Source organism: Tachypleus tridentatus, chromosome 4, assembly GCF_004210375.1.
Source record: "Tachypleus tridentatus isolate NWPU-2018 chromosome 4, ASM421037v1, whole genome shotgun sequence".
Taxonomy (NCBI): Eukaryota; Metazoa; Arthropoda; class Merostomata; order Xiphosura; family Limulidae; genus Tachypleus; species Tachypleus tridentatus.
This window is the reverse complement of record NC_134828.1, coordinates 119,064,392-119,080,574: the sequence shown is the minus strand read 5'-3', so window position 1 is coordinate 119,080,574 and position 16,183 is coordinate 119,064,392. Positions and strand designations below refer to the sequence as shown.

The 16,183-nt window shown below is 34.0% G+C and overlaps 1 protein-coding gene across 1 annotated transcript in view; it reads left to right on the top strand.

Annotated features, from left to right (window-relative positions):
- LOC143248208 (uncharacterized) overlaps positions 1–15,319 on the top strand; it is a 63,786-nt gene extending 48,467 nt beyond the window's left edge. The window contains exons 3-6 of the mRNA XM_076496640.1: positions 12,431–12,532; positions 13,263–13,367; positions 14,682–14,768; positions 15,057–15,319. Of these exons, the coding sequence (XP_076352755.1) occupies positions 12,431–12,532; positions 13,263–13,367; positions 14,682–14,768; positions 15,057–15,319 (557 nt within the window). The remainder of the gene's footprint in view (positions 1–12,430; positions 12,533–13,262; positions 13,368–14,681; positions 14,769–15,056) is intronic.
- The last annotated feature ends 864 nt before the right edge of the window (positions 15,320–16,183 follow it).

Sequence of the window (16,183 nt, the reverse complement as noted above, 5' to 3'; positions counted from 1 at the left end):
AAAGAAAGAGGTAACTGACCGGAAGCTGACCACATGTTTGAAAGGGGTTGTGTAACTGAGAGTCGGAATGTAGAGGGCGGTATTAGATGTTTGAATATATAATTTTATTTATTTTATTATATTAATATAGGTATAAAGGCGTTCCTTTATATTGGTTTATTTTGGGTTTAAGTTGTTGTATAAGTAAGGCTTCTTTAATTTTGCGTTTGTTTATGTTTGTTTCTTTATTTAGTATTTGAGTGTTTTCTATGGTTATGTTGTGTTTATTTGACTTGCAGTGTTCGAAAACGTGTGAAGGTGACTTTTTATGTTCTTTGAATCTGGTTTCCATTTTTCTACTTGTTTCTTCAATATAGAAGTCGTGGCAGTTATCACATTGTATTTTATAAATAATGTTGGTGTGGTGTTTGTCAGTGTAGTTTTACATAGTATAGACCTCAGTTTTGTGCCTGGTTTTGAATAAATTTGGTATTAACTGGAATGTCATATTTTGTTACTAGTTTTTGCCAAATGTTGGTTATTTGTTTGCTGATGTCAGGAATATATGGTATACAGCAGTATATGGTTTCGTGATTTTTGATTCGTGAGATATACTTACTTTAGTTGGTTGATTTTGCTTTCTGATTAGGTGTGTGCGTGTAATGTTTTCTACGGTTTGTGGAGGAAACTTATTGATGTTGATGAAGTATTGTTTTATTTTGTCTAATTCATCGTTAATTTTATCTGGTGAGCATAGTTTTATGGCTGTGTTTATTTGGTTTCTTAGTATGTTGAGTTTTTGTTTTGTTTCATGTGCTGAGTCCCAAGGAATGTATAGTCCAGTATGGGTGATTTTTCGGTGGATTTCTGTTTTGAATTGTGTGTCGGTTCTTGTAATTTTGAGGTTAAGAAATGATATTTGATTGCTTTCTTCCTGTTCACATGTGAAGTTAATGTTGGGATGTATAGAGTTAATGTGATTGAAAAACTAAGTATGTGTTCTGTAGATTTGAATCCCGCAACCGTGTCATCTACATATCTGTACCAGTATAGTGGTGGATGTAATGCTGTGTTAATTGCTTGTGTTTCAACTTGTGTCATAAAATATTGGCTAGAACTGGTGATACTGGGTTGCCCATGCTTAGGCCATTTGTTTGTATATAGTTTTGGTTGTTGAACATGAAGTTTGTCTTTATCGTGGTGAATTCTATGAGGGTTGCTTACTGGTTACTGGGAATGTCTATAGTTGGGTTAGGGTTTCGGATATAGAGTTATAAGGCTATCTTGCAGGCTTCAGTGGTTGGAACGTCTGTGAAGAGGGATATAACATCAAAACTGTCCATTAAGGCTTTATGATTAAGTTGATTTAGATTAGACTTGAAATTAAAAGAGTTTTTGATGAATGAGCTGGCTGATGTTACATATTTGGAGAATGCCCATGCTATGTATTTACCAAGATTGTAATTAAACGATTCATATGTGGACATTATTGGTCGTAATGGACAATCTGGTTTATGAGGTTTGGGGATGCCGTATATTTGCGGTGTGCGTGAGTCGGTTTTACGTAGGTAGGAATAAAGTGTTTGTGAAATTGTGTTGGTTTTTTCATTTGTAGTAGCAATTTGTTCAGTTGCGTCTCGTGTGTCTTTGTTGGATTTGTGTGTATTGGTTTAAATTTGTTCGTGTCTGATAGGATGTTATTCATTTTTTGGATGTATTCATTCGTGTTCATTATGACTATAGCGTTACCTTTATCTGCTTTTAGAATTTTTATGTTTTTGTCTTGTTTTAGGTTTTTTAATGCAATTAATGTCTCTTTTTGTAAGGTTGTTTTTCAGTTTTCTGTTTTGTGAAATTATGTTGATGGTTTTGTGAGAATATACTTTGAAAATATCGTTTAAGATGTTGTTTTTAGGTGTTTCTGGAAAATATAAATTTGTAATTTTACCTGGGAAGTTTGGCTGTTGGATGTCACTAAAATTATCTAAGTTGTCGTCTTTCTGTTGGTTGTTTTTGGTTGTTTCCTTGTTTTTGTTCTCTGTAGAAAGTATCACAAGTCTCCTGGCTAGGTCTTCTAAACATGTTTTGATTTCTATGGTTGGAATGTACCTAGGTGCTATTGCGAAGTTGAGTCCTTTGTTAAGTAGATGTATCTCGTCAGTGTTTAATTGTCGGTCGGATCTGTTAATTATGAGGTTAGTCAACGGTTTGTCGTTTTGGTGTCTTTTCTGTTGTTTGCATCTTAGTTTTTCTAGTTTTTCTAGCATTACATCCACCACTATACTGGTACAGATATGTACATGACACGGTTGCGGGATTCAAATCTACAGAACACTTACTTAATTTTTTCAATCACATTTACTCTATACATCCCAACATTAACTTCACATGTGAACAGGAAGAAAGCAATCAAATATCATTTCTTAACCTCAAAATTACAAGAACCGACACACAATTCAAAACAGAAATCCACCGAAAAATCACCCATACTGGACTATACATTCCTTGGGACTCAGCACATGAAACAAAACAAAAAACTCAACATACTAAGAAACCAAATAAACACAGCCATAAAACTATGCTTACCAGATAAAATTAACGATGAATTAGACAAAATAAAACAATACTTCATCAACATCAATAAGTTTCCTCCACAAACCGTAGAAAACATTATACGCACACACCTAGACAGAAAGCAAAATCGACCAACTAAAGTAAATATATCTCACGAATCAAAAAATCACGAAACCATATACTGCTGTATACCATATATTCCTGACATCAGCAAACAAATAACCAACATTTGGCAAAAACTAGTAACAAAATATGACATTCCAGTTAATACCAAATTTATTCAAAACCAGGCACAAAACTGAGGTCTATACTATGTAAAACTACACTGACAAACACCACACCAACATTATTTATAAAATACAATGTGATAACTGCCACGACTTCTATATTGAGAAACAAGTAGAAAAATGGAAACCAGATTCAAAGAACATAAAAAGTCACCTTCACACATTTTCGAACACTGCAAGTCAAATAAACACAACATAACCATAGAAAACACTCAAATACTAAATGAAGAAACAAACATAAACAAACGCAAAATTAAAGAAGCCTTACTTATACAACAACATAAACCCAAAATAAACCAATATAAAGGAACGCCTTTATACCTATATTAATATAATAAAATAAATAAAATTATATATTCAAACATCTAATACCGCCCTCTATATTCCGACACTCAGTTACACAACCCCTTTCAAACATGTGGTCAGCTTCCGGTCAGTTACCTCTTTCTTTGTGAACCTGACGATGACCGAAGAAGGTCGAAACGTTGTTCGCTCTTCTATGTAAAATATTTTATTAACCCAAACGAGCCGTTTTTGCAAATAAGTATAGCCACTCTAATGTTGAACTTCTGACAAAAGGGAAAGCAACCAGTTACTACTACTTGCCGCTTATGTAGTTGTTTTCATCTGTGTAACGGAACAGTCACAGTTATAAAGCGTCAACAGTTTAATATGTGGAGTGTATTCAGTGGCGTATAACGACTCGTACGTTGGACCTTTTGACATGCAGGCCAGCATGCAAACTAGGTTATAACTGACCCAAATTAATTTGTCAACTTTTAAGATTCACAATTTAATCATATAATGTTTACTGTATTCTAGTAAAATATTTTACATTTAGTTAAAATGAATATATAACAAAGTAATAGACGCAGTTATGAATAAAACCAAAAGATTCGTTATTATTTTTCAGTGTTCACGTTCGAGAGTCAAAACTAAACCTACCAAGAACAAATCGTTCTCTTCAGATCCAACATAAGCTTAGGAAAACCTATTTAAATATATAAATGTTAATGTTTTGGATACTTTTCATACAACTAGATACAAAGAAGGACTTTTCATGATAAACTCGGAAAACGTATAGTTACAATGAAGACAAGGCATCATTTTGGATAATGCTGTCCTACACAATATTTCCAAGTGCACTAAATTCAAACTACTAATCAGTATTGTAATTTACAACGCTAAAAACCGGGTTTCAATACCCGCGGTGGGAAAAGCACAAATAGCCAATTGTGTAGCTTTGTGCTTAACTACAATAAACCTGGATATTTTACACGTACACAGATTATGAGTTTATTTAACTACAAATTGTTAACATATTTCTAGAACTCACGATCAGATATGACCAGAATTTACCTGACTGAAATAACGAACAGTTTACATAGATATGAAACAATAATATGATTGTATGTGAAAACTTGCTCCTAGAATTTTAGCAAAATAATTATAAAAGGAAAAATATAAAGACAAACGTGAGAAGAACACCGATTATTTTACAAAGACCCTTAAATTGATCACCTGAAACTCTCACGTGATACAATATTTTAAAACAACTTATAAAGTTTATCAAAGCTACTAAAACTTCTGTTGATCACCTGAAACTCTCACGTGATACAATATTTTAAAACAACTTATAAAGTTTATCAAAGCTACTAAAACTTCTGTTGATCACCTGAAACTCTCACGTGATACAATATTTTAAAACAACTTATAAAGTTTATCAAAGTTACTAAAACTTCTGTTGATCACCTGAAACTCTCGCGTGATACAATATTTTAAAACAACTTATAAAGTTTAACAAAATTACAAAAGTTATTCGTCTTTTGGAATACATTAATTTGAACATTTTTAAACTGTAGTACACAAACATAGGAACAAATAATTTAATTATTGGGATGAGTAAAATTGTTAGGCACGTCAAAAATATGTGCGCGTGAGAATAAAAAGGGCTATTAAATTTGGCTACTTATAAGTTATCGTTCATTAACTGTAAAAAAAGAATTAAGCCTTATTATCCATACCATTTAGAGTGAATTATCCAGGTAGGTTCTGTAAACAAAACGTAGCATATGATTTGTTAAAGAAAAGATTTTTAAAGGTCAACGAACTTTGTCAAAATGACCTCATTTTGTACTGAAACTCTAATTAAAATCACTTCTATTTTCAGATATCGTGGATTAACAACTTGGTGTAAGTTCTGTTCTGCTTTCTGGAACTCATACTGCACCTAAAGTAGAAATAAATCAATAAAACTAAATAATTACATCACAACAGTGAATTGAACAGCCCCTAATGTTGATAAATAAGCAATAATTCTATGTTATTCAAGGTATACTTGTCATTTAATGGATTACTCATATATTATTCAATAAAAATTTTACTTACATTTTTATATTTATATATTTTAATGCCACATTGTCTCTCTGTTTCTCAAAAATCAAATGAAAACTTCAGTATGTGAGAGTTATTTTGAGTTTGTCGAAGTAGACAAGCCAACATATTCTCTGAAAATATATAATGCAAACAGTGCAATAGTAAGTTATATATGACACGTATGATGCTCTCAAACAAACAGAGATGCCACTGAAGAACCAGATCTCAGTAGGAGCTAATGATGATCGAACAGGTGAAATAAATACTTTCATTTTCTAATTATTAAAATAATGTACTTCTTGGGACGTTACCTTTCCAAACAGTTCAGTGTTTGTTTGTTTTGGATTTCGCGCAAAGCTACACGAGGGCTATCAGTGCTAGCCGTCCCTAATTTAGCAGTGTAAGACTAGAGGGGAGGTAGCTAGTCATCACCACCCACCGCCAACTCTTGGGCTACTCTTTTACCAACGAATAGTGGGGTTGACTGCCACATTATAACGCCCCCAAGGCGACGATGATTCGAATCCGCGACCTTCGGATTACGAGTCTAGCACCTTAACCACCTGGCCATGCCGGACAGTTCAGTATACAGAGAGAGATAATATGTCTCTTGCTCCGAAAATTCATATAAATTAATTAGCTTTTGTTCTTTAAATCCACTTTTACAGTACTCTGAAATGGCTACCAGACACCACTTTTACAGTACTCTGAAGTGGTCACCAGACACCACTTTACAGTACTCTGAAGTGGTCACCAGACACCACTTTTACAGTACTCTGAAGTGGCCACCAGACACCACTTTTACAGTACTCTGAAGTGATCACCAGACACCACTTTTACAGTACTCTGAAGTGGCCACCAGACACCACTTTTACAGTACTCTGAAGTGATCACCAGACACCACTTTTACAGTACTCTGAAGTGATCACCAGACACCACTTTTACAGTACTCTGAAGTGGCCACCAGACACCACTTTTACAGTACTCTGAAGTGATCACCAGACACCACTTTTACAGTACTCTGAAGTGATCACCAGACACCACTTTTACAGTACTCTGAAGTGGCCACCAGACACCACTTTTACAGTACTCTGAAGTAATCACCAGACACCACTTTTACAGTACTCTGAAGTGGCTACCAGATACCACTTTTACAGTACTCTGAAGTGGCTACCAGACACCACTTTTACAGTACTCTGAAGTGGCTACCAGACACCACTTTTACAGTACTCTGAAGTGGCCACCAGACACCACTTTTACAGTACTCTAAAGTGGCCACCAGCCACCACTTTTACAGTACTCTGAAGTGATCACCAGATAATTATATCACGGAATTGAGAAATAATTAATTTTACTTCAGCATACAAATTTTAGTTTAAAATTCTACGTGAAACCATTTAATACACTTGTCTCGAAATTTAAGTTCTAATGATTACAAACATCAGTTTGAACATAAAGGAAGTGCACTAAACTCAAGATATTGTAAAGTAATGTTAAATATGGTAGAAGGTTAGAAATGTGAAACATTAGAGGGTCACTCGCCTTTCTTGCGCCTCCAAACAAATTTGAAAAGTAGGCTAGGCCTAGTTTCTTGGTCATTGACTGCAAAGGTAACTGGCATCCGACTCATTCCCTCTAGTGACGTATATATGAAAAGTTGTATGTGAAATGTGTGACAATGAAAACGATCTTGATATAAAGGCACCTTTTCACATCATTAAATATGCGTTAAAATCTTTTGTTCGAAGTGAGTTTCAATTTTCTAGAAATAATTATATGACACAGCATATTCTCAAGCATAATTAATGAAAATTGAAAGAACAAACTTTATTTGTAATTTGCATTTTTTTGCGTGTTAAGTGTTTGTTATTCAAAATATTTCACCTAGAAGAAATAATCAATATAATGGTAAAATATTATATTACATCTTATTCAAGGTTTTCAGTGGATTACATCTGAAAAGTGTCTTAACATGGTAATCATACATAGTTTTCAGTGGATTACATCTGAAAAGTGTCTCAACATGGTAATCATACATAGTTTTCAGTGGATTACATCTGAAAAGTGTCTTAACATGGTAATCATACATAGTTTTCAGTGGATTAAATCTGAAAAGTGTCTTAACATGGTAATCATACATAGTTTTCAGTGGATTACATCTGAAAAGTGTCTCAACATGGTAATCATACATAGTTTTCAGTGGATTACATCTGAAAAGTGTCTTAACATGGTAATCATACATAGTTTTCAGTGGATTAAATCTGAAAAGTGTTTTAACATGGTAATCATGCATAGTTTTCAGTGGATTAAATCTGAAAAGTGTCTCAACATGGTAATCATACATAGTTTTCAGTGGATTACATCTGAAAGTTCTTAACATGGTAATCATACATAGTTTTCAGTGGATTAAATCTGAAAAGTGTCTCAACATGGTAATCATACATCTTAGGTGCTATAATTGATTTCGATATGTTTTTGTAGCTATGGTCGTTATAACAGTTTATACCTTACTTTCCAAGGATGGATATTATTAAATACTTCATATATTATATATTAGTTATAACTTAATTACTACTTAAAATAATGTTTTGAATAATCTACCACCTGTCAGTCCATTTCGGCTGTTCCAAACTCAAGACTGAATTAAATTGTAAACAACAAATAAACTTAAAGTCAGCCCTTATCACTTATACATTTATCAACAACATTGTAACAACAGTTATTTCAAATTTATTAAATTCGTGATGTTTTTCTTTATCTTTTACGATATTCGCTATCCTGGTTTTTAACTTAGAGCCACCCTGTTATTTATATAATGAATATGTTGTCTTGAATATTTAAAAAAATATATCTTTAAAAATTTCCATATCTGATCAGTATACCTAAATAATTAAGCTGTTCAATTCACAAACATAATTCTTCATATCTGATCAGTATACCTAAATAATTAAGCTGTTCAATTCACAAACATAATTCTTCATATCTGATCAGTATACCTAAATAATTAAGCTGTTCAATTCACAAACATAATTCTTGTCAGATCTACTGAAAATCTGCTTTTCTAAATTTGTAAAAAACACCATTATTGCTTATTTCAATATGCAACAAAACATTGAACCAAATGGACCAATGATCACTCGCTCCCAGATGTTATCCAATTTCTACTTTTCCGATCATTTCTATATTTGAAGTTAACAATAAAACTAAAATACCATTATTTCTAATAGGTTCCTTGATTAATTAGTGAAGAAAGTCGTCCCGAAGCTTACAAGATCTTTCTTCCTCATAGTCCTTCTCGAGATGTATTTCAGTACATGGTGGGGGGTCTCCCAGAAATGGTTCTGTACTAATTCTCTGAGATCTGAACATACATCCACGTTTTGCCCTGCGTGGCGACCCTTCCAGGACAGGAGAGGTCCAACCACCAAATGCCACTTTGGTCTTGAATTCCTGAAGATGGATGGCCTTGAGGTGCTCCCGAAGCCAATCTTCTGGTCCTGTTGGGCTAGGGTCAACCGAGTACCAATATTAGACATTCTCAACGGATGTTATGGACATTGTGTCTGATGCTGATGTTTGGGTATAGTGCTCATGAAACCCTGGCATTGCTGCAGTGTCCTTGTTTGGCATTGTAGTACATTACCTCGTAGTGCTCCATTGTGAGTGAGGTCAGTAGGCACTGAATCTTTCTTCTTTCATTATGGATCTCTCAAATCCAAATAAAAACAAATCATGGGTAAATGGTTACGTCTTGAAGACTCTGGGCAGCAGTCTCCTCCTCCTACACCTGTACCTCATTTTATCATACTATATTCTTTGCCAGACAAACCTTTAGGGTAAATGTCTCCCTTTTTGATTCTGATTGGATTATAGGGTCTTTCTGGCTCTCCAAATTCAGTCAAGAAGTTACGTTCTGGGATCATCTTGATGGAAACATATACTCCAAAACACAGTAAACTTCTCTTGAATCCAAAGATCATTCAGGATTTACCTATTGAGGTTACTCCTCATATTTTCGAGGCGTTATTGTTGAGAAGGATTTGAAGAACATTCTCGAGTAAGAGATTCTCGATGGTTTTCTTCTTTCAAGGAGTTTCTGCAATGAGGCGTTTTTCTCCTTGTAAGTATGGAATTATGGTGGCTACTGATGTTCTCATTTTGACGTTTACATCATCACGTCCATCCACTGCTGTCACGGTGAGTTAGATGAATTGTAAGCTATAGCTGTATATTCCCAACTCTGAGATAGTTTCACTGTCAGCAGTTCACTCACTCAAAGGTATCGTGTAGTGGTTCTTTGACGTGTGCTCATTGCAGTAGCAAAGACCATGATGAATACGAGTGTGAATTGGACCCTCACTGTGTTAATTGCAGTGGCTTTTAACCGGTGGAAGTTGAACCAAGTCAAATAGCTATCTTGCACCACTCTCTTGGAATTGATCATATTATTGTCTGTCTTCCATCGATGACTGAGTGGTAGTAGTGAGTGACTGTATTTTCCAGACAGCTGCTAATTATATTCCTAAGATATCGACATGTGTTTCATGATATCCTTATCCTTGGCGAGCTCTTGCCTGCCAGGAGGCACAGAAGACAGAAGGCTCAAAAACAGACCTGACATTTCTTTTGCAGGCATTTCACTATTTCTAACTGAAATGCTTTCCAGTGGGCTCATACCAGTGCACGATAGGTTTGACGTCAAAACCAAAAGGAATATTGCATTAAGTTCAAAATAAGCATTTTTTCTACCACCAGCTCCAAAATCTTATGGGATAAGTTTTGGATGGTTAGTTGGCAGTATATCAGCTCTAAAATCTTATGGGACAAGTTTTGGATGTTTAGTTGGAAGTATATTTCTCATCCACTATCCATCTTGTTCTTCAATTGTAAAGAAGTTACTGATGTCCAAGAACATCGCCGATACTCTCGGCAAGAGCTTTCCTTGAGTAGCTGTCTCTGTAATGTCTTTCATGAAATGGTTAATGCTCGTCTTATTTGGCTCTTTAAATCAAACAACCGTCTCTTGTCTGCCCGTTGTTTTACCTATTCTCCTCTATATTGCTTTTTTTACCGTTTGTTTGGTGCAGATGGCCTAGTTGCTTTGCTCCAATAAACGCCAACCAACCAACCCTCATGGTTTGGCTCTAGCATTTCTGAATCTATATGCCTGAAACTAAAACTGCCCATAATTATGACATTATCAACAGCTAGAATCTTAATCTCATTATAAAGTTTCTTACTAATTCCTTCAGTGCCATCTGGTGGTCTGTAACAAATTCCCACTAAAATCCTTTCCCTTTATATCCACTAATATAAATCTAAATGAAATCAGTCTCCTTACTATTATAATTAATATATTAAACTTCAACAGGATGTAACTCACATTTTAAATATAAAGCTACTCTTCCCCTCTTTACTAGCCCCAGTGGAATTCTGTGGAATCACAGCGTTAGAAACCAGGTTTTGATACTCCTGAGGGCAGAGCACAGATTGTCCATTGTGTAGGTTGGTGCTTAATTACAAACAATCAACCACAATCAAACCCTCTTTACTGTTCCATCGCTATTAAGTAGCCTATAATCCTGTATTTCAAATAATCAGGGCTAGAGTCTTTGCAACAGGTGTCTGCAATTTGTTTTCGATAAATTTTAACAATGAACAAAAAAGCACACAGTCTATTTGTTTTACAATAATATGTTTTCTATACTCTGTTATTACAATACAAGCTGTGGCAATTTCACTTACGTTACGCTGTTGTTCTTTGGAGTTGTATCCAGAACTTTAAATAATCGTTTCTTTTCACCAATTCCACACAGAACATAACTGAAAAAAATTATTATTTTATACTTTGTTACTACAATACAAACTGTGATAATTTCACTTAGAAAGTCTCTACTATACACTCTTTATGACTCAACTCATAATCATACAGTCTCAATCTAACTCTCTAATTAACTTAAATTACATGTTTTATGCATATTTTAGCCTGATCAAAGCCTAGAACTTTCTAAACATAATGAACTATTACGATGCAATAATACTCAATCAAACAATGAGAAAACTCAGAAGGCGCTAGTAACAAGTTTATTTGTTTTTGAGTTTTGTGTAAAGCTACACGAGAGCTATCTGTGCTACCCGTCTCGTGTAAGCTAGTCATCACCACTCACCGTCGACTAACGAATAGTGGGATTGACCGTACCATTATAACGCCCCAACGGCTAAAAGGACGAGCATTTTTGGTGTGATAGGGTATCGAAACTGCAACACTTAGATTATGAATCGAGTGCCCTAACCACCTGACTATGTCGGACCTCTAGTAACATGATGTAATAATATAACAAGTGCCAATTCAAGCAGTTGTACTACACAACTTATAATAATTCGTATACAGTTACGCAGACAAACTTACGATATACTATTGCTTCTTAAAATAACTAGATTTAGCACTCACGCTGTACTTAAACTATCTAATTTATAACACTCGCATTAACTTGAATAGTCGTGTATGTCTTAAGGTCACTTACAATGATTATAATAATATATAACCTATCTGCTAGAATAAGTGTGGTTATAACAGTATATTAAGTCTCAGTTGGGTTTCATTATAATAGTATGTTAGCTGAAGCACCGATCCATTAGATGGGTGAAATAAAAACTCGTTGATAACAAAGGATAGAAAGTGTGCTTTTATTTTCTTTTTTAATCTAATAAACATTAAAAGTGAAATAAAAATACATAAGGTATAATACAGAAAATAAAGATAAAATGTTTTCAATGTGAAATTAGATGGGGGATGTAACCCTCTCATGAACTTCCTCATGTCATCCTGTATCATTGTGTAAAATTGCGCTGATATGGTAGCTTTTTCCCTCACTCTTTCATAACATTCCTGGTCAAGTTTGGTGCTGATTGACTAGGAAATGTTGAAACATGAGGTCTATGTAATGATAGCTATGCCACTGTGTGTTTTATCCAGGTGACACAAAAGCGCATTGTCTGTCAAAGTTACGGACCAAATACTTCTAACCCCATCCCATACTTTACCCAGTTTCACATGTAAGTGATTTAAATATTCTATAATCCGGGAAAGATAACGTAATGTAACTTGTACATGTAAGTGTAAAAGTATATAATATAATAGACGTCATTGTAATGTTCAGTAATCCAGGAAAGATGATTTACATGATTTGACAGTTTTATTTCTGTATTTCTAGAATGCAGCAACAATGAGTTTCAGTGCCGATCAAGCTTAACATGTATCCCGGACAGCCAAGTGCAGGATGGTTCGGTAGATTGTCTGGACGGTTCCGACGAGGGTACTCAATGAATAGTCTAATATTTAAGTTTGATTTAAAAGTGAAAGTAAAGTGATAGCATGCAATTCAAACACTGACATGATGTAAACATACTATAATAATTTTAGTTTTAAGTGCATATTAACAGTAAACATTACAATATTTTGTTGTGAAAGTACAAGTTATCGTTGAAGACGTGTGTTTTTTAGCTTACACTCTCTGTGCATTTTAAATAAGATTTAGGTGTTTACGTAAATATTAGTTTTAAAATATATTAAATTGCTTTGATATACATTCAAGTGACTATATAACTAAATGAGTGTGTTTATGGTTTAAAAACTAACATATACAGAAAAGGCGCTCGCCTGATATCGAACAAGTTTTAGTTCATAATTATGCTTGTAATATTTCTTTATATTTTATGTATTTGTAGATGTCCTCAGCGTAGTATTAGTTACCATTCTTTTGTAGCACTCTTCAATTACTTGAACGTACGTTAGTCCTATGGTTACAAGATCAATTATTTTTCATAATTAATTAGATTTGGTTCTTAAAGATGGTATTAGTACTAACAAATATCCACGCGTGAATAATTGGTTTTAAAACAAGTTTCTATGTATTTCATAATATATATATTCTCTCGGTCTTAAATTCTTTGTGACTTAAACAACAGGTAGAGATGATAACTGTGAGTATGACGAATGTTCTCACGATGATCAGTAAACTTACCATTTTTTTTTTCTTCCAAAAGAATGTGCTTCAGATCAGTATAGATGTTACTGTGGATACCCACGCTGTATTAGTCGTAGATTTGTTGGTGATGGGTTCAGGGACTGTATTGAAGGTTCCGACGAAGGTGAGTAGATAAATATTAAAAATAGTTTGAAAGAATGGAGTTTGGTAGCTGATATTAAACGTAAAATAGTTTGAAAGAATGGAGTTTGGTAGATGATATTAAACGTAAAATAGTTTGAAAGAATGGAGTTTGGTAGCTAATATTAAACGTAAAATAGTTTGTTAATGTAATTTTTCACATTTTCCCTGTATAATATAGTTAAACGTCATCGTATTTTGAATAAATTTGTTGGGTATATGTGGGATATTATTCCCTTATTATTCTGAAGAAGTGGTTGTCAGAGTTTATTTATAATGACGGACGTACGAACGTATTTTCGTACCGTAAGAACCGAGTGTGATCAACGTTACATGGTGGATAATACGCCCTCTATCGAGTTTTGTTTTAGATTTTTTTAATATTTCGGTTTAGTGAGACTACAGTTAATACATTACTTATGTTTTGATTTTTAAACTAACTTACAATTATTTTAATATATTTCATTTGATAATATTATTTTCTCCTGTTTATAGTTTAGTCGAAATTTTAATTTACTAATTCTTCTGTAAAGATTTCATATTATTTTATGAAATATTGAAATTTGTGTTTACTTCTTGGGCCGAGCAACATCTCTGGGAGAGCATTCCTAGATTTGAAATTGAGGATACATAGTAATCAATCCGTTTAAAAAAAACACGCTTTGCAGCGTTTGGTTGTAGGTGCGCTCTTATTATTTTATGAGAAAAAATTAGTTTAAGACTTAACATAGGTGCTTTTGACTTGCTGCTTTTCCAGTAGTCTATCAGAAGGCTGTGCGTGGGTAGCCCTTGTGGAACTTTGCACTAAATTTTGGTATGAATGAGTTTACCCATATAAACGCTGTTATAGGTGAAAATGTTACTTCTAATATTTTTGCGAGTTTTGTGTTAATAGCTAAATGCTGGTTAAATGTCCGGTTGAATGTCTGGTTAAATTATCTTTTACTTGCTTTTTAAAAAAAAGCACGATGCAAAGAATCTAATAAAATTTATATGTCGAACATCAGAAAAAACTGACTTAGTTGAATATAAACTATGCTACTCTACGTAAATAATAAACCAACAAAATATTTATATACTTTTTATATGTTTTCACTACTGAAACAACGAACACATTACACTTATGATTGACCTCGTTCTTGAAGTAAGGACTACTAATATTTATATATTGAAAATGTATGGAATATTTTTATTATCCTGAAAATTACAATCACTTTGATTTCAGTAAACGTACTTAAAAAAGGGTACTATTATTATAAATTGCTATTATATAAAGTAACTATTACTTATATTTCAGATCTTTCCGGAAATCACAAGAATTATATCTGTTCTGAGAAGAACCAACTCTTCTTGGTCTCCCGAAAGAATAAAAAAAGACAAACAGGTTAGTGTTTGAGAAATGGACAGCCCAGATTACAATTTATTTTAGTTCTTTGGAATATTGATTTAATTATGAAATAGATAAACATAAATGTGTGCGTTTCATTTTATTCTTGCTTTAAATGCTATTAATATAAGGTTTTGTAAGATAACAGATTATTACAGGACGTACATTATAGAAATACTTTGAAAGTTACTGGGGCGGGCAGGCGAGTGTCATACATAGTACAATGTAAAAGACACTAAATATTGCATCATAGTACCAGTAATACTTGTGTCACTTTAATTGTAGCTAGTTTAGATACAGCTAAGTATACTGTTGCTATTTCCACACTGACTCGTACAGATGATGCGGGCGAAGACCAGCCTAGTGGTATAGAAGCAACAACAGTTAATACGACTGAGGTATACGACGTTCTTGAGGATGGCTCTCAGACCACCAGGACTGAACGTAGCTCAACAAGTGTTCCCAGTCCAACAATCAAGGGTTCAGATTTTACCCTAGTGCCAATCACGATATTTCTAGAGCAACAGGAGGGGGTTTTACAAGTATGAACATAAATCCCACAAAGGTCATTTATCCTTCCAGTTTTGTGTCAAGCACTGAAAATACTATTACCCAGTATGGAACGACAACTGTTTATGCTATCCAAGTACAAAGAAAATATATCGATGGAACTTTTGCTCATGTTATGAATGACTATTCTTCGATACTTAATCCAACTTCTTCCTATTCAGCTCTTGATGGATTGCATTCTACAAGTCCACTGTATAGGGTTAGCAGTGAAACCCAAATATTCGGTTCTCTGACCTCCGGTAAGGTTTATCAAACAGCAGCATAAAAGTTTCTTCTCGTAAACCCTGGATTATCCAACTAGTAGAGACACATTATCAACACCATTGTTGAACAAACCTAACACTCATGTTTTAATGGATCAAAGTAGACAGAGGGACAATGTTCAGACTCAGCCACTAAAACATTTAAAATATGAAGAAGTCAACGTCGTACCAAGTTTCGTCGTCACGGACACATTCCAGCAAGTTGTTACTGAGTCATTATTGGAAATCACAAGTAATAACAGCGGAACTTCCGAGCTTGAGATGAGTAGCGTCGCTAACGTTAATACCAATAAATTAGTTATTATAACATCAGCCCTTGAAAGATCTTTACAGCCCAAACTTTCCACTCGTACATATGTTCACAATGACGAAACACCAGAAGTCGAAAGTCTTAATAAGAGACGTTTTTTTAGAAGATACTTCAAACATTCCATATTTAGACAGTAATACTGTTTTGCATTCCACGATTGTACCTGGAAAATATACCAAGATATTGTTATCAAAAGACCAAGAAGTGACGCTTAATTACAAAGATGATGAAGACATTAATATGAACGTAGCTGAACAACCAGAGGTTAT